At 34.9% G+C, this 20,502-nt stretch overlaps 1 protein-coding gene across 1 annotated transcript in view; it reads right to left on the reverse strand.

Moving 5' to 3' along the window:
* Positions 1-5,660: 5,660 nt before the first annotated feature.
* suclg2 (succinate-CoA ligase GDP-forming subunit beta) overlaps positions 5,661-20,502 on the reverse strand; it is a 117,094-nt gene continuing 102,252 nt past the window's right edge. Inside the window, exons 10-11 of the mRNA XM_079856582.1 lie at positions 16,578-16,698; positions 5,661-6,739 (exon numbers count right to left, since the gene is read on the reverse strand). Of these exons, the coding sequence (XP_079712708.1) occupies positions 6,624-6,739; positions 16,578-16,698 (237 nt within the window). The 3' untranslated portion in view covers positions 5,661-6,623. The remainder of the gene's footprint in view (positions 6,740-16,577; positions 16,699-20,502) is intronic.

The following is a 20,502-nucleotide window of genomic DNA, read 5'->3' on the forward strand; positions in this document are numbered from 1 at the left end:
TAGCTGTCGATCCATGTGCAAAATGGAAAAACCAATAGTGATTATCACGAACTTTAACGGTTCAATTAGTTAAACCACTGCATTTTAGTTGAATTCCTCTAGCCATCTGATCTGAATGCATCAGCGTGTCGGCTGTTTTTCCAGTGTGTTTTTGTGTTGGGTGTGTGTTTATGTCATCGCCGCACCTGCTCCAAAGTCCACCAGGACGCTACAACACCTCATTATCGGGCCGTTTTAAACCAAACGCTCCTGCTTTCACTTCTGTTTTAATTAGAGAGGCTTTTTCAGAGGTCACATGAAATGAGCTTTTAATTAGTGTCAGCCATCAGTTGATTTCCTCTTTATTGAAGCCGTCTCTCTGGATACCTCTTTGTAGTTAATTGGATCAGAGAAGCACTCACAAATACACATACAAATCACTGTCAAAAGTTTGCAGGAGAAGAAAGTTTGCCAAACAAAAAGAAACTAACAAATATTTGAAAAGACGGCACGGTTGACTGCCAGCAGTGTATTCAGTCAGCACCTTTGTTGCATCCTCGTTTAATTAATAAAGGGCCATTAAGCGCTCGTTGACAAAGGAGGATAATATACAGCCCCAGCTGGTAAGGGGGGAGGGAATATATTGAGGGAAAGAGAAAGGAGAGACGACCATTTGGAAGTTTTACAATACAAATGAGGGTATAGAACAAGTACAATCGTGATTGAAACAGTAAGAGCAGGAACGCTGAAAAGACTGACTCTAACTCTGTAAGACATGGACAGATAAAAGAGAGGACACATGACAAGTGTGGAAGGAGATGTTAGTAAAGCCTCAATGTACTTCTCCAAGATTTTTAGCCTTGGGTAAACTAATAGAATCCTTCATAAGTTGAATATGGCATCATAGTGACAGTTGAATGTTTGAACACTTTAGACTAGAGTCCAATTCTCACTATTAACTACAACTTTTGCATCAATAAACTCCTAATTACTGCTTATTAGTTAGAAAGGCCGTTGTTAAGTTTAGGTATTGGGTTGGATTAAGGATATATGGTCATGCAGAATAAGGCATTAATATGTGTTTTATAATTACTACTAAACAGCTGATATCCAAGTAATACGCATGCTAATAAGCAACTGTGAGAATTGGACCTTAAAGTGTTATAGAATATATAATACGGTAACAGATTGGCATTGTGATGCTGCTTTTACACTATATGGACAAAATGATTGAGACACCTGACCATTACACCAACAGAGACTGTCCCTGCATTCTAAATACATAAACATTAATATAGAGTTGGTTCCCCCTTTGCATCTATAACAGCCTCCACTCTTCTGGGAAGGTTTTCTACAATATTTGGAGTGTTTCTGTGGGAATATTTGCCCATTTATCCAGTAGAGCATTTGTGAGTTCAGGCACTGATGTAGGACGAGAAGGCCTGGCTTGCAATCTCCGTCCCAGTTCACCCCAGTTCATCATTTGATGGGGTTGAGGTCAGGGATCTGTGCGGGCCAGTCACCAAACTCATCCAACCATGCCTTTATTGACCTTGCTTTGTGTAATGGGGCAGAGTCATGCTGGCCTTCCCCAAACTGGTTCCACAAAGTTGGAAGCATAGCAATTTCCAAATTGTCTGTATGCTGAAGCATTAAAGGGCATACTGCAGTTTAAAAAAAAAAGTTTTTTTTTTTTTTCTAATTAATATATAACCTTGAAAAACGCGGTAGTGAGTAGCGTTCACTCTAGACCAGATGACATCTGTATACAAAATGTCCTTTGTCTTATTTTAATTAATCAACATATCCTACATAAACTTGTAATGTAATGTGTTTGTTATTAGTCTGCAGCCGAAACTTATCATCATAAATAGTTCTAAATTTAATTTTCAGTCTGTACAAAACCACTTTAACTTTTAATGTTTGTGTTGGCTGTTTCTGCATATCAAGTATTTACACAGTAAGACAATTGTGATTGTGATTAAATTTTTTTATTCATTGTCACCAAAATGGGGCCATTCAAAGCCTTTATAAAGCCCGGTTTCCTCTGGAAACTGTCTCCTAATGGCTGACATACACAACACATGCAGGTAAGTGTCCAATACTAGCTTTGCTATTGCCTGATACATGATACTAATCAGAGCCGGCCCGAGGTATAAGCGAACTAAGCCCCTGGCCACCAGGGGGCCCCCAATCGAGTTTTTTATTTATATATATATATATATATATATATATATATATATATATATATATATATATATATATATATATATATATACAAATTAATTAATTTAAACAAGTGACATAAATGAATGAATGAATGAATGACTAATTCAAGACAAGAAAATTCTGATTTCATGATCAATATACCTGCCTACAACTGCTGCTGTGTCTGCCAGTCAGTGTTTGAGTCATGCGCATAACCTCACGTGCATAGACAATTCGTGCGCAAAGTCATGGTAATGTTAAGCCATGTCACAAAAATTTGATTTGATCAATGATTCATGACTGACATTTAAATCAATGATTTATCCTTAAAATTTAATGATATTCAGAACAGAACAAGAATAAAAAAAAAAAAACTATAAACAAGCCAAAACGAAATAATTTAAAGCGAAAGTGAAAGTAAGCGGCGTTGGGCTCACGTATCTCTCTCATTAGAATCAACATGTTTCAACATTCGCGATGTATTTGGATGGTAAACTATTCTTTATTATAGGCTTCTTTGTACTTCACTTACGTTCCAATATCGACGGAAAAAATCATCCTCTTCACTTGCGCAAAAATGTGCTGTGCAAAAAAAAAAAAAAATCACAGTGGAGCGGTGCTTACGCTGAATGTACGAATTGTACTACTGACTATTTAAACAGAGCAGTGTAATTTTTATATGTTAGGTTGACTATTTTATTATTAGATTTTATTATGGCCATAATGAACAGGCTGTGATGTCAAGATTGCAATGCTGGAATATGTGTGTGTGTGTGTGTGTGTGAGGCGCGGGCGCGATCGAACAGTGGAAACATAAAAACTCCGTCATGTTACAAAGTGTTGCAAAACGTTGGAGGATATTTTGCAAATAATTTATTTAATATGTTTTGTGACAGTTTGTTTTCAGAAGTTTCAAAGAGTTAGTAAAAGAGTAAAGAAAAAGTTACAACTTTTTTATTTAAGTATCTATTTTTTATTAAGTATTTATTTTGTATTAATATATAACCTCATTGTATTAATATATAATTTAACATTATAGCGTGACATTTGTGTCAATAATCGTCAAGCACAGGTGACTCCACGTGGTGGGAGGGGGGCCCCCAAATCAAATTCTGCTTAGGGCCCCTAAAAGGCTCGGGCCGGCACTGATACTAATCTGTACAATATTGTGATCTGAGCATAGTTTTACATATCGTCAGCTAACGTGTATCTATAAGCTAACACTGGTCTCTCACCAAGACACCTGCCCTGTTCTCCTCACACCACAACTCAGTATCTCCTCTGACCGTTGTTCTGTCTAATCCCGGCCTGTCCTGCTCTCTTGGCTGCATAGCAGGCTCATGATTATATGTCATACGAGTAAACAATTTCCTCAGCGTCTGAACTGTCATTGCGATCCATTGCTTACCTACTGTTTACATTCGCCGCACTCCCTCCCGTTACATCACTTCCGGTTTGGCGGTTTTTAGATGCGGAATTAAAATTTTCTCATAAAAATGACTTCTCACTTTCACTGACTTGTTGCAAAGGTGGCATCCTATCACAGAACTATGCTTGAATTCACTGAGCTCTTCAGAACGACCCATTTTTGTGCAATGCAAACTGTATGGCTAGGTGCTTGATTTTGATACACTTGTGGCAATGGGTCTGATTGAAACACCTCAATTCAATAATTAAGAGGTGTGTCCCAATACTTTTGTCCATATGGTGTGACATGTAATTTCCCACATGCCACACACACGAGGAACAAATAAAGATCAGAAATAATTACAGTTATTGCATCGAAGAACAATAATAAAGCTGGAACAGAGAATTCAAGACTGTGAAATGTATTATTTCAGGCAAAAAAAAGAAATTTTCATTCAAGGAATCAGCAATTACAGAATCCCAGGCTGCAATTCTATAAGAGGGAAATGGATTTCTCTGTCCATCTGAGCTATATGGCCAAACCACGAGACCTGAATATAAAGCACGGACTAGATAACAAAACCAACCACCTGAGAGCGCTTTCGGCCAACATGTTCCCTTCAGCTTTGTTGTAAAACATATCCAGCGTTGTCTTTTATGGCTCGCCGCAATAATGCCGTGCAGAAATCCATAAGACGAGCCTCTTTGTGAAGTTTTACAGTGACAGAAGGCAATCCTTTAGACGACAATACTTCCTAAAGCTCAAGGACAGCAAGAGGTCAGGAAACTGGCAGACTTATTCCTCAAGCAAGTTTTCTGGAAACTTCTACCTGACCTTGAGAAGTACCCAATGCAACCTCTGTATTAAACTCACACTAGTGCTCTAGACGTCCATTTTAGACTCCCACCATAACGTACTGAACTGGCAGCACATAATGAGTGAATAGCCCATGTGTCTGACAAGTCAAATACAACAGCGACACGCCATCTACAAAGCACATTGCTGGTTTATGAACTAATAAATTTGTGGCAGTTACCTCTAAACGACACAATAAATAACCAATATTCCTGAACGGATGACTTGACCTTACTGTCCAGGAAGAAAATTGCGCTTTTCACGAAGAGGCTGGCGATCAGTTTCACGCTAAACTCAAAAGACAGATTTCCAAAGTGGCAATTACCGTTTTGACATCCATTCTGGACAAAAAAAAGAAAAGAAAAAAAGTGACCGAAACACTTTCAAAACTGAACAAATACAAGGGTGTTTAAAGAAAGATGGCTTTTTAATGAGATCAGGATATGGAATAGCTTTCAAACTACAATATGGCAGCTAGCTATTATTATCTGTTGTCTTCACAGTCAGTATCATCTCAAGGGTTGGCGATAGACCATCCTAGCGGTTTTCAGCTCATCTATATTTATATAAGAAAGCGGCACTAATTTTGGTCATTACATTTACCTTGCCCGACACACACACACACACACACTCAGTGACCTCTGAATTATACAATGACGCAGCAAGAGCGTATTCTAACAAGACTCAAACTCCACAGTGTAATCCATCAACACACTCGTATTTGACACGCTGAAGGAAGAGCTTGAAATAGGCAATTATTGAACCATCTCCTCGATTTACACCCATCCGCACTTCACCTTCACATGTAACTTTGTGGATATGTACGCCATGTCATGGCATCACTGGGTCAGAAATCAGCACTTTGCAGGCCGAGTGGGTTGGTTTCACCATTCCCGCCATCAATTTGACTTGGAGACTGAAGAGTGAGAAGCGAGCGAATGAAAAAGAGTAAGACGACGAGGAGAAAGTGAGACAGAGGTCTGTTGCTCGAGGCACTTGATCTGGTGCGGGTGTCCTCTCGGATCGCCTGACAGATAATCCATTAAATGTTTCAACCCGCTGACAAGGATGGATTTCAGAAAACGCCGGTGAACACACACTCTTGTATGTAGTTATGGCTAGTGGATTAAAAACACATTTTTCTTAACGATACTCTCATTTGCAAGCTCCAACTCTTCTCCAAAAAGTAAAGAAAATAGAAAAAAAGTTTAATTTTTCATTGAAATACTTTATTTTCACTATTGTTGACTCATTTTAGACATACATTGACTTTGAAAATACATTCAGGATTAAAAAAAGCTATTTATATATTCATCATGGGTGTTTAACTTGTAAAACATCCTCATGATAGGCACAGTAGAAAAACCACACCACTTTATGTTTATATAAAAAAAAAAATGTAATTGAATATACAATATAATGCACTGATTTTTTTTTTTTTACATGTAATCAGGAAACTTACTTCAATAACTTCAATATTGCATTTAATGTTGAATTACCATTTGACAGTACTTAATCTAGAGTTTTAAAACTTAAACCAATAAAAAGTCTTAAATCACACCCTTATAAACAAGACAAACCATAAATCAGACTGGGACGGTGATATCATATGGAGATTAAGAAATCAATATCATATTTGAGATGCATTTCACAGTTCAGTTGTATGAAAACGAGGCTATTCCACCACATGTATTGTTTCATGGTTTACTTAAGGCGATAAATATTAATATGGAATGCAATTAAGCTATTTTTTCACTTAATATTTTAACTTGAAAAAATAAATCCATACTCATAATCAATAAAAGAAACTTTCCATTAAAATGCTTAAAGTAAGGCAATGGGAGTTATTTATTTAACTATAGAAATGGCTGTATTTGGCTGACAAAAATGCAGGAAAAGCGCTTTCCAAGAAAGTCCTGGATTTGAGAGACTGTGAAGGAGGTCTCAAAACCAGTTCTGTTCCTGGAAAAACTCTGGTATGAGGCTGTGGTTCAGAAGGCAGGTGAGAAAAGAGGCTTCTTCTCAGGAATTGTGTGCAGTTTTCTCTGTGAATGAAGTGTGTAAGGCTGTTTTGTTTATGTTATGGGGACGCAGGCCACAGCTCTATTGGTGTATGTGTATAATAATGGTATGTTTGTTTTGAGAATGCGAATGTGTGAATGCATGTATGGTTTTATTTCCTGGCGATGGCTGCAACAGCTTTCCTGGCCGCATCATCGAGGTCACTGGCAGAGGTGATGGGAAGCCCACTCTCAGACAGGATGCGCTTCGCCTCATTAACATTGGTTCCTGAACATGGAAATATAAGAATAGCAAAGACACTTTGGTTAATGGGGATTTTTAAGCCTTCACTTTTATTCTGACACACAGATTCTTATACCATCAAGGATGCACAATTTTAATTGGCATCTGCATAATGTAATATATATATATATATATATATATATATATATATATATATATATATATATATATATATATATATATATATATATATATATATATATATATATTAGTGGTGGGCCGTTATCGGCGTTAACGTGCTGCGTTAACGCGAGACTCTTATCGCGCGATAAAAAAAATATCGCCGTTAATCTATTCTCCAAGTTGGGTTGGGAGATGGCTACAAGCTATGATGACGCAATCTACCCGCGGCCGCGAGGTAAACCCGGCTGCAACGCATATTCGTCGTCATCTTAAGTAAACACGGCTGAAAGTGAAAGCTGCTGAAAAAGATCGGTGCAAAATCCATTATTTGGACTTGGTTCGGATTTAAGCCGTCCGACAAACAGCAGCAAACTATAGACAGAGTGTGTGGGGTGACAGATCGGTAAGTTAACACACGACTAATCCGTTCTACCATCTCAAATTCAAAACGAAACATGATATCACTGAATACCAGCGCGCGCATATTATTCCCATTCCAATATATCTTAGTGGTGTAAGTTAGCACATAATCTCTGCCTGCGCCCGATTTTAAGAATCGTTGTTGTGTTTCTTTTTAACTGAAAAGACATCAGTTAGACAATATTCTAATTTTAAATTTGGGGTTTCATAAGCTCCAAGCCATAATAAACATTAGACCTACTTAAGGGACATTCTACCAGAAACGTACATTTCCACTTATAAAAAATCTTGGGGGAAAAATATTTTTTTCTTAAATCTGAACGTTGAGTCATATGGAGGACATGTTAAACTATGAGAAAAACATATCATGCCATCTCAGCATGTTTTTATGATTGAATAAAATACATTTTTATAAGCATTTCACCCCTAAAATGTCAGGCCCTGTCACAGACAAATTTGTATAGCCTATGTTAGAATGGTTTCCTAATGAATTTCTTTGATACAAATAGCATTTTCTTATTGATCACATGTCCCTGATTGTATCTAACATGGTATTATAATTCCTTTAAGAAATATAAGTAACTTTTCGGTCAACTGTAGTACACAAAATCACAGAATACCCACCAGGCACTCATATAGTTGTAAAATAACTACCTTTACATAGGAGATTTTTACAAAATCATTGTACTGGATATATACCCCCACCTTCATCTACACATTTAAAGAGATTAATTAATTAATATTTCCTCAAATAGTACCCTTTTGTCATATTTCCTGTGTGACAGGACTGACCATGGCGTGACAGGACTGACGGTACTGTGACAGGACTGACTTTATGGATTTTGATGATGCATAAAAAGTTATGTTTTGTGTTCTTTATTTATTTTTTAAATTATTATTATAATTTTAATGTTAATGTAATATTAGACTATAGTAAAATTCAGCCAAGGACATACACAATATTGCCAAAAGTATTGGAACAGCCCTCCAAATAATTGAATTCAGGTGTTTAAATCACGTCCATGGCCACAGTTGTATAAAAATCAAGCACCTGGGCCTTCATTTTGCACACATATTCTGAATGCCTTCGGCAGAATTCAAATGAGCCATTTTAATCTAGATTAATCTAGATTAATTTCAAAATTAATCTAGATTAATCTAGATTAAAAAAATTAATCTATGCCCACCTCTAATATATATATATATATATATATATATATATATATAAAATATCCACTGTTGGATATTTAACATTGGACTCATTTCCAATAACAGTTTTTCGCTTGAACATAACATTTGAAATGTAAAAATAATTTATGCGCATCTCAGGTTCACAATATAATTGAATATTATAATCATATATTATATAAATATCATATTATTATTATTATAATTTATAGCTAATATTTAATATCCAATTGTGTTTACTTAATTCAGACAAACTTCTGTAATACCAAACTTATACTTTAAATCTATTGATTATATCTAGGGTCACACAATATAAAATACATATTAGATATTAAATATCAAATAAAAATATAGACTTTTTTTCATGTGAGAATTTTTTAGACAAATAAGTACAGATCTAAAATATAACTTATATCATAATTAAAAATATAAATTATATTATATAAATGCAAATAAAAACGAATAAAATAAAATATAAATAATATAACATAACTTTGCATAATATCAATATAATTTGCATAATACCAATCTTAGCATTAAAATAAATAATAATACATTAAATAAATTGGTTATGCCATATTATAAAATAATATTAGTAAATAAAAATATTGCTTTTTTGGGAGTATTTTTAGTTCAGGTCAATAATATTGCACATAACTAAATGCAAAAATAGAAATAATATTATATGAATAGAAATATAAACAACAATAAAACATCATATAATATAATGACATTTGTATCATGAAAAACAATTAGTCATATAGGCCAACATATTATAAAGTAATTTTTGAAGATATAAATACTGATTATTTGTAGTTTTTAGACAAATTAGGTTAGGTCTATAATATTGACCATAACATAATGAAAATAAAATATAATATAATATAATATAATATAATATAATATAATATAATATAATATAATATAATATAATATAATATAATATAATATAATATAATATAATAATCATTTAAAAATATATATATATTCTTATGAGTATCAGCCTGAATTTTAATATCAGTGCATCCCTGTCATGATGTACAAGCCTTACAATAAGGGTCTAACAAGGAAAATCTTTCTAGATTTAAAGAAAAAAAGGTCAGTGTTTTCTCCAAAAACTGTGACGGGCAAGGACTGAGTTTGGGGAGTGCGTCTCTGTTGGTTTGAAGAATCAGTGGTTTCGAAAATGTGTTAGGATCGTTCCATTGGCTAAAAAGGACAGGAAATGTTCCACTGGCTGAATGGTAATAGCGTTGTTCGTTCCATTGGCTGGAAATGCAAGCGCTCCGTTAGCTGGCCGGGGGGACGTGTTGGTGCCAGCTGCAGAGGTCCCGACTGAGCACGCGCTGGATCATTTTGCATGGGTTGCCCTTGCGGTCTCCACAGCGACTCTGAATGTCACTGAACTATGGCCCCCTGACACAGGGCCGGGGCCCGGGGCCAACACAATAAAACACATCAGAAATCTACTCCACGGGGGTCAAAAGGATGAGGATGGATTGAGAAGGAAAGGAAGAAAGAGGAGAAGGAAAAGGAATGTCAGGTGTACGATGAGAGGAATGACAGACAGAGCACATGTTGAGCAGCTGGTGATGACAGAGGTGATGATTTCACACGTGAATGTGCAGCTCCAGGGGGAAAAAATATCACACTCACGGAACGTGTGTCAAAAGAAAGCCTAAAAGATGGATCTCTCTCTCTCTCTCTCTCTCTCTCTCTTTTTAATTACTTGAATTTGTTTTTAAATGTCTGAAAAGATATTTGAGCAAAAAAGGTTGTCTAATAAATATAATAATTTGTTCCATTACATTTTTAAATTTGCTTTTAAAATTAATGTAAAACTTTTAAAAACATATATTTTTTCACTTTATTATGTATTTAATTTTAATTTATAACCTATATCATATTTTTTTTCACTTTATTGTATTTAATATTTTAACTTTTATTTAACTATTATATATTTTATTTACATTTTATAAACTGTATTATAGTATATTTAATGCTTTAATTATTCATTCATATACTTTAAACATTTACTTTTTAACTATTATATATTTAATTTTAAATGTATAAACTATTATATTTTAATATTTTATTTAATTATTCATATACTTATTTATTTTGTTTCATTTTATATTTTATTTAATGTTTTAATTATTTAAACATTTATTTTTTATTTAACTACTGTACATTTAATTTTAATTGTATTAACTTTATTATATTTTAATGTTATTTAATTATTCATATACTTATCCATTTTTTAAACTATTATACATTTATTTTAATTTATTTTGTTTTATTTTATTTTTATAGCCAGTTTTATATTTTACTTAATAGTTTTTTTTAATTATTCACATACATATTTAAAAATTAAAATTATATTATGCATTCTATTCAATAATTTATAACTTTTAAATGCATCTTTAATTTTAAAAGTAACTTTATATATTTAAATTTATAAATATACATTTTACTGTAGAGATTGACTAGAAAATAACAGAAGAAAAGGGGGAATGGGGTGAGCCAGGCTTGAACCTGCATCGCCCACATGAGCACCACAGATCTACATGCTAGATGCTAAGCCACGACTCCAAAACCATGTGGCAGAACATTTTTTCAAAGCATGCGTTATCCTGCATATTGGCCTACATATAAATCTGAACATTATTAGATTGGTTCTGGAAATCTGTGCGAAAATGTCTTTAATGTTTCAGTATATATAGGCTACATACTTATGTATATTTTTAATGCATCTCTATGGCCATGCATTAGCATCTCTCCACGTACACGTCTGTGTGAGTGTGTTGTTGTTGTCCTGCAGTGTAATTATGATAATACTCGCTCTCTCAGGAGAGAGGATGTTCTAATCAATAGCAGTTTCATGAGGAATTCAATTACCAGCACCACTTAACTACTGATATTTCAGCGCTTTTGTCCGCTCGCACAATAACTCATTTCTAACACGTCTCCCACATTTGGCAGCACAAAACAATCAATTGTATAATTTCATTAGCAGAGGACGAGGGCGAGCAGGGCCGTGCGCTGGGAGGATAGAATATCCGCCGACCGACACTGCTTCACAATGCTGAGTCGTCTAAGGGCAACGGGAGCAAACTTAAACAAGAGCCATGAAAAATACTCACACACACACTCTGAAGAGTTTTACGCTCAGACTGCTCTGATCTACGGCACTTCGATGGCCTTGTGCGTTGTATGTTTTCTTTTTAAGCGTCAGTATACATACAGAATAAGTTGTGAATGTGGAAATATCTCTCACACATGTACTGTATTGATCTCAGCTTCTAAGAGCTGACATGCACACAGCTTTGTACTCATTTACTGCCACTAGGTGCTGCTAGAGACCAACTTAACACCAAAACCAAACAGAATGAATCAATATGGAATGGCCTATGCATCTGAACATAAGAATAACTAATCTTTAAATACATACTCATCATGGAGTTTTGAAAGGGACGTTATTAGCCTTACCTACAGAAACGCAGGTTATCCTGACCTACTTTTAAGCAACTTTTTGTCAGCATTGATAATCAGAAATGTTTCTTGAGCAGCAAATCAGCATATTAGAATGATTTCTGAAGGATCATGTGACACTGAAGACTGGAGTAATGATGCTGAAAATTCAGCTTTGACATCAGTTTAAAATATATTCACATAAAACAGTTATTTGAAACTGTAATAATATTTCACGATATTACAGTTTTGACAATTTTTTTATCCAATATATGCAGCCGTAGTGAGCACTTTTCAAAAACATGAAAAAAATTCTTACCAAACTTTTGAACAGTAGTGTAAAACACTTTTTAACACTTGTTATGATTTGCCTTAAATTATTGTATGACTTTCAAAATGAGTTATACACATCATATTTTAGGAGATTTTCATGCAGAAATCATGCTTTTCCATACTTTCTCCTCCCAGTAGTAATTCTATGATATTTTTGGTACAAATAAGCAATTTACACTATTGAAAAACACTAAAAATAGAAACATTTTATATCAGATCTAACTACAATTTTAATAATCCTTTATGCATCTACAGTATATGACATGCATAACCCATTCGCTTACACAGAATACGCAGAATCCGAATATATAATATATGCAACGGCCTTTAGGGCAGCAAAGCCAATATATCTGTACATGCAAATTGAGGTGATCAACAAAATTATTATATTCAACATTATTCTGCTTGCCCTTAAAGCTTAAAGAGAGCTCTGTTTTTGACTCACTCAGTTTTGAGCATAACAATCATAAAACCAGACGGAGCAGTTCAAGTGCTTATAAAAAGACGAGAGAAGGAATATTGATATTAATCAAAATATTTCGATTTTTAACTTTGAAATCCGCCCAATGTATTGAGTAAACTTTGGCTTGAACTGAGTGCTATCTTATATCCATAACAGGATGTTCATTATGTGTCATTGACAGCCTTAGGTGTCTATATGAAGGAGCTGATTGTAGAAAAGCTGGAAGAAGAGAGTACGAGTTTCACGGACACTCATGTATAACTCTAGTCTTTCTTGGAAAGGTGGGGCTTATGGAGAGGCTAGGTTAAGAGATGGGTCTGAATCAATAGACAGCTAATACAAACTAAACTCCAAGCTGGGAACCATCTTATAGCGATCTGTCAGACATGATCAGCCACAGACAGAGAGACAGAATAGAGGATCGATCTGTAAGCAGCGTGCTGCCTCTTACACCCATTACTAAGGGCTTTCAGGCCACTGTGGCTAATTCACTTTTCCAGAGACGGCAGGCGAATGTGAGCCAGTATTGCTTTAAGGCATTTTCATTTGGATGGAAAATGCTTCGTGAAAATTGTGTGTCGGTAATTACTTTTGCACTGTGTATGATAAGAAGGCTTTTAGCCATTTCATTTAAAGGGGTAGTTCACTCACAAAAAAAAGAAAGAAAAATAATACATATTAGGGATGTGGGAGAATAGACGACTAGTTGATTAAACGATACTGCTGCTAGTCGACTTGGAAATACTAGTCGTTTATATATATATATATATATATATATATATATATATATATATATTATTATATTATTATTAGGGCTGTCAATCGATTAATTTTTTTAATCGCGATTAATCGCATATTGTCATGAGTTAACTCGCGATTAATCGCATTTAATCGCACATTTTTTAAATTGTTCTAAATGTACCTTAAATTAATACTTTTCAAGTTTGTAATACTCTAATCAACGTGGGCATGGATAAATATAGATGCTTTATGCAAATGTATGTTTATTATTGAAACCATAGTCAATATAGAGCATAAGGATGAGATGTTTCAAAGGTCACAGATGTTTTTCAAAGAACTTGTTCATGTCTATTAGACACGTAGAAAGAACAAAAAAATGGCAGGTTACCATTACTTCTCTTTCTTTGCACTGAGCAATTTACTAACACAAACATGTTTAGATTTTTGCATGACAGGGCAGCTCTTCTGAAAATGCTAAATGTACATTTATTATTTATTAGCCTATTACATTGTAGTTTGTCTCTCTCTGTGCCCATTTTGATGAAGCTAAATTCTCAATAAAACTGTTTTCATTGGTATATTTTACTGTTTCTGTTGTCAAACAACGGAATGAATTTGAAATGGTGACTGAAACGCGACCCATTAAGACATAACCAGCTCTCCCTTCCAAGATGTTAAGTTAATCTGCACAAAAATTCTGATAATCGAGCCGTCGTCTGGTGAAATCAAATTCACATAAGATAAAGACAATATCTGTGCTCTGATTTCGGCTATACTTGTAAAAATAGAGAAGCAACATAATATCTGTGCTTAACTGAGTTAAAGCGCTGCTCCTCCGCGCGAGACGCAGAGAGAGAGAGAGAGAGCGAGCGAGAGAGAGAGAGAGGTGCGCGCGCGCGCGTGCTGAGAGAGCAGTACCGGCGGTACCGGTAGATTCTCAGAAACTAAATAAGTTTTGTTGAAGGGAAAAAATCGCTAAAGGGGTCTGCAATGTCGCTAAGTTAGCAACACTGTGTATCTCCATTTCTCCAACTAGGGGTTGGGCCACGGGTCAAACAGAAAATACGCGCTGCGTTAATCGCACGTTAAAAAAATTAGTGCCGTTAATATGATTTTGCGTTAACGCGTTATTAACGCGCTAACTTTGACAGCTCTAATTATTATATTATTTTTTTGCACATTTAATGTTTTGCTTTATTTTATTTTTTTTACAAAGGCTACATTTATATTACCTTCATGTTAAAGGCAGGGTAGGCGATTTGTTTCAGAAACATTTTTTGATATGATGGTTGAAAGACTTCACATCCTGATAGCAATCCCTGAGTGGTCTAAATTTATTTATTTGTATATATATCTTCTGTGGAAGGGGTAGGACCATAAAATGTCCGTCCAATCATTGCATTTGGTCCGAATGCTATGCAGAGTTAGACAGACGTCAGTCAGAGAGCACCGCAAACGAAACAGCAACCCCCTTTTACAGTTCTTCGAGAACCAAAACAACGAGCTTATGCTGCTTTCACACCATAACTACTGTAATTTGGAAGAGATCGAAACGTGGCGTTATACTCGGAGCAGTTCATGATCTGAATTTATGCGTTTCAATGGCAGTACTATCAACGCGAAATGAATCTGCAGCAGTCAGGTGATACAGGTCGGGGATCTGTAAGTTGGTTACGGTCATTGTTGTAATGCTATGTGCTTTGAGACACGAGGTAGTTCAATGCCGTTACTCTGCTGTGAGCGTTCATGTGTTTTGAAGGAGGCGTGGCTTTGGAGACGCTCTGAAGGGAGGGTGGGATCGGGTGCTTTCAAAGCTAACTTGCTATTGCTAGCCGCTCCGAAAATTGCCTAAAATTTCAGTAACATGTTGAAGTGAATATATTATTTTGAAAAGCGTATATCTGTAGCAGAAAACAAAATTTGCATGCGTTCGTTTTCTCTGATGCTCGTGGCGGGTCCAGAGAAATGTCGGAAGATGAGCGAGGTGAGGGAGTACTGTATTTTGAAGCCCTAACAATTAAGCTTTCTTATAGGCTTGTTATACTACCGATTATTAGGGACTATACGGTATGAGATTTTATAGTCTATCGGATTTAAGAAGTAACATTATGAATGAAACTTATTTGACACTTGAACAGTTTCTATATCAACAACCTAACAAAGAGAATACGCTTAAATAATGAATAATATAGTTTTCAGTACACGTCAGGCTTTTCCTGCAATTTTTACGCCCGTCTTGCGTACAAATACTTTTCATATACGAGAAGTGCGCTCAAACCCGGACACGAAAGTGGTTGCAGTGGTGAGGTGAGGTGTCGAAATCACGTGACCAACTTGAACCTGTGGAGAAATCTGCGTGGAGAAATCTTTCGCCCTCCCACAGTCTCACGGAATTCCAGAGTGCCTGAAATGACTGGATTTTGCCCAGCGAAAATTCGCCAAACGACGGTAAATGTGCCTACACCTTCAGACAGAAAGTCATACAGGTTTGAAATGACATGAGTAAACGATGACAGAATGGGTGAACGGTTTCTTTAACCATTTAAACTGTGTTCAATGACGTATCAGGCAAATTGCCATCAGGTTTGGCCCACATGTGCATTGAAAGTGCAAATATTATCAGAAAATTAAATATAATGCATATTTAATTTGGCTAAATATCTTCATGCTGCTCTTGTCCTATATTTAAGCGGTCCTCAGAAGGACAGGCTGCGGCATGGACAAACGAGGGGCAGAAAACTAATGGAGTGGAGTATATGACTCTCTCTGGGCAAAACGACTCAGCTGTTTTCTGCCAATTATCCTAATGGCCAGATGGGATCAGGCCGGACCCGGTGTCACACGAGCAAGTAGCATTAGCATACACAGGTGAGAGGTCCCGCAATCAACGCCTGGCCCCTCTGCTCCCCTCACAGCCACCAACAACTGCTGTGGCGTGACGCGCTTGCTAACCAACACCAACAAACTCTTCACTTGACAGACATGGCTTTTGTTAAAGGGTTTTACTGAGCACATTTGAAAAGCAAAAAGGTAAATTGGAACCTTTGATTCCAAAAATGGCAAATATTGTTTGGCCACACCCACCTTCGAGCCTGACCACCAGGGGAACCTTGAGCTCCAGTTCTCGGCAGGCCTTGGTGATGCCGTTGGCAATGATGGCACAGTTAACAATCCCTCCGAAGATGTTTACCAAGATGGCCTCTACCTGAATGCGGGAATAGAAGTGAAAAAAGATGCTTTATTGAGATGCTAAATTTAAGATAAAAAGGCAAGAAACCAGCAAATGTCTATGATTACTGGAGAATGTTTTTTTTTTTTTTTTTATCAATCGATTTCAATGCAATTTAACATTTTAGAGTTTAGGATAACTAGGAAAGTTCATATTCATGCTGAAAGATCATGGAAAAATTCATGGCAATATCTATTATTTATAAAATGATATAACATTTCCAATATTTCCAGGCTTTGCATGACTGGAGAAAACCCAAAGCTCACATGAATAAAGAACAGATGCAAAATCGGCTATTAACACTAGTGTGCTAAAACCTTCATGGGGTTGGAAAAGAGATTTGGGGTGCTTAAGTCCTGAAATGAGCAGCCCACCTAAAGAGAAGCTGGATATTTGAGTCTAGCGCGGTATCAGCTGTGCTAACAATGCTATATAATGACCATAATTCCTCAAAAGAAAATAAGAAGATTATACTTCAACACAATCTGACAATAATTTACATAAATGTATAGTAGCAATCAAAGGGATATTAAACTGTGCAAACACACACACAGTCATAGAACAGCTCATGATTGTGTTACTCTTACAAGGGAAGAAATTAAATAACTCAATGTCAATTCATTTCAGTCAAATTAGCATGTCAACAGATCAGATTAATTTGGCATGTTTACTCAATCTAATCTGTGGGAGTGACTGCTGGCTCCATTCGGTGGTAATGATGTTTACATGTCTGAGGATTAGAGAGATTTCGGCAGATTTTATAGAAAAATGCTGTTACCCACCTTACCGTCTAATTGTATATTCCGTATATTCAGATTAAGAATTTAGGCAATAGCAATGTCTTCTGAACATTGGGATGCTAATAACTCAATCATCTGAGGTCACACATCACATATAATTTGTACTTTGTAATTTCACACTATAACAGCCTTATGCAATGTCACTGTAGCGATTTTAAAAGCACTGTGAAATTATTAACTGTGTACATCCTGCATTTTAAGCAGATAATTGTTATATTATAAATATAATAATATAATAATAATAATAAAAATAATAATACTTATACTGACAAGAATACTACTACTAATAATAATACTGTATAAAAAAAATGTCATTACGAACTGTGTTGATCCTGCATTACAAATGTAATAATAATAATAAAAACAACATGTAAAACAATAATGCCATTATGATTATGAATTGTTAGACAATTTTTTTCAGTATAATAAATAATAATAATAATAATTGGATTAAATGAAAAAGCAATTATGCCATTGTGAACTATGTTTTTATCTTGCATTACAAGTGGTAATGGAATGTATTATTTTTATTATTATTTATAATAATAATAATAAAAATAATAATAATTATGATAACAATAACATGTAAAGAAAAATGCCATTATGAACTGTTTATCCAAAATTTTTAGACCAAAAAAATTCTGTAAATTTATAAATAATAATAATGCATAAAAAATGAAATAGTTTTTCCTACATGTAGAGTAAAATGTAGTTATTATTATAATTTTGATAACTATCATTATTGATTATAATAATAATAATCAAAATACATACATTGAAAACCCAGTTATTATATTAAATTGTTACCATTATGAACTTTATTCTGCATGAAGCACAAATTGTCAATAAAATGTAATAATAACAATACATAAGCCAAATAAAATAAATAAAATTGATTTTTTTTTCATTATACATTTAAATATTTAAATATTATATTTTAATATTTAACTCCAATTCATATATAATACATAATAAACAAAACAAAAATAGACTTCGATGCCTTCAGAGATTTAAGACAACATTTTCGATAATTAAATAGATTTTGCTGTGGATACAGGAAATGCAACAATTTTGACAGCCCTCAGAAAGGCTGATTCCCTGCACTTACAACTGAACTAGGGAGCAGACTGAGACCCAGCCACACATACGGAGAAAAAGCAAATCCAAACATGATTTGTACATAAAAAGAAAAAAAATCAATGATCAACCCAAAGTGACAGAGAGGAGAGGTGAAAAGACAGAGACAGAAATAGATAGAGGCCGAGACTGACAGACAGGCAAGACGCCTCCTCCTCCTCCAACAGGTACAAGCCCACCTGAGCAGCCAGATGGCACATCCAAATCTTCACATCCTGAGATATCGCATACAGCTAGTGTCTCATTGTCAACTCGTGATATAAATAAATCCACGCCAAAACAAAAAGAAAAGAAAATACATCTGGCTTGGGTGTTGCTGACACAATAAAGGGGCGCGCAGTGCCAGAGACTCCAGCATGTGACCCTGAAACAGCAGATTCCCACTCACACAGCAGATGAGTGTAGGGTCTGTTAGTGAATCTGACAGACTGCATGGAGACAGAGAGAGAAAGTGTCTGTAATGTCCAGCTGCTGATGTTGGGACTGCCAGACATTTACCATGACTGCTGAATGTCTACATCTGTTGCGCGTTCCCCATCTGAACTACTGCAGATTACACATTGATGTACAACTCTAGCAGGATATGGAGAGGAAAAAGCACGACATGTATACAGAAAAGGGCTGTCCCCTAATAGTCGTCTAAACGTTAGTCGACTAGAAGAGGCTTAGTCGACCAAAATTGTATTAGTCGGTTAGTGGTAAATACAGTTACAGATATGGCGAGTCAGCATCGACAAATTGATCTTTGCAGCTGAAACTGACACAGAAAACACTAGTTTATAATAAATAATTAAAATATCTTCTTGCTATTTTCCCCCCCCGACACATTCAAAAATATTACTTTTGCTGTTGCCTTGCGGCAAGCTTTATGCGTGTGTACGCCTATTACACCGCCATTGACAGAAATTTTGTGTTTTCACTGTTATACGGTAGGGGGCGCTATTACACATCGTCTGAAAGATCTCCTACTGAAGAATCTTCGGATCAAAACACATGCAAAGAAGCAGAAACAAGCGATAGCACATGGTGATTATCACCATAAAACAGTATATAAATCAAAACTGCCTAATGTTACTGAATAAAATTTTGACCCAGGAGGACTGTGAAGCTTGTTGATATAAATAAACAAAAGTGATATACATGTTACAAACGATTTCTATTTTAAATAAATGCTGTTCTTTTTAACTTTTTATTCATAAAATAATACTGAAACTGTTTCCAACATTGACAATAAATCAGCATATTAGAATGATTTCTGAAGGATCATGTGACACTGAAGACTGGAGTAATGATGCTGGAAATTCAGCTTAATCACAGGAATAAATTACATTTTAAAACCATTATTTTATATAATATTTCACAATATTACTATTTTCTTTTCTGTATTTTTGATCTAATAAATGCAGGCTTGATGAGCATAAGAGACTTCTTTGAAAAACATTACAAAATAGTTACGTTTCACAAACTTTTGACCGGTACTGTGTGTATATATACATAATATGTAAGGTGAATACAAAATATGAATTACAATACATACATAAAAAATGTATACATTATGAAATAAATCTACAAGCAAAAAAAAAAAAAAAAAAAAAAAAATGAAGATGAAAAAAAAAAAAAAAAAAAAAGATTTGTGATGTATTTTCTGTCAACTTAAGACTGAAATACAGGTAGATAATTAATAGTAATTAAAAATTAAAAGGATAAAAGATATATTTAATATATATATGAAATATATATATGAAGACTTCAGATGCAAAAGCCTCTAAGTGCCATCTGAAATTTCCATCTAGAATGATAATTTTTATCAAGCTTGTATGTTTATGTTCAGTTATTGCACTTT

Source organism: Squalius cephalus, assembly GCF_949319135.1.
Source record: "Squalius cephalus genome assembly, chromosome: 22".
NCBI classification, from domain to species: domain Eukaryota; kingdom Metazoa; phylum Chordata; class Actinopteri; order Cypriniformes; family Leuciscidae; genus Squalius; species Squalius cephalus.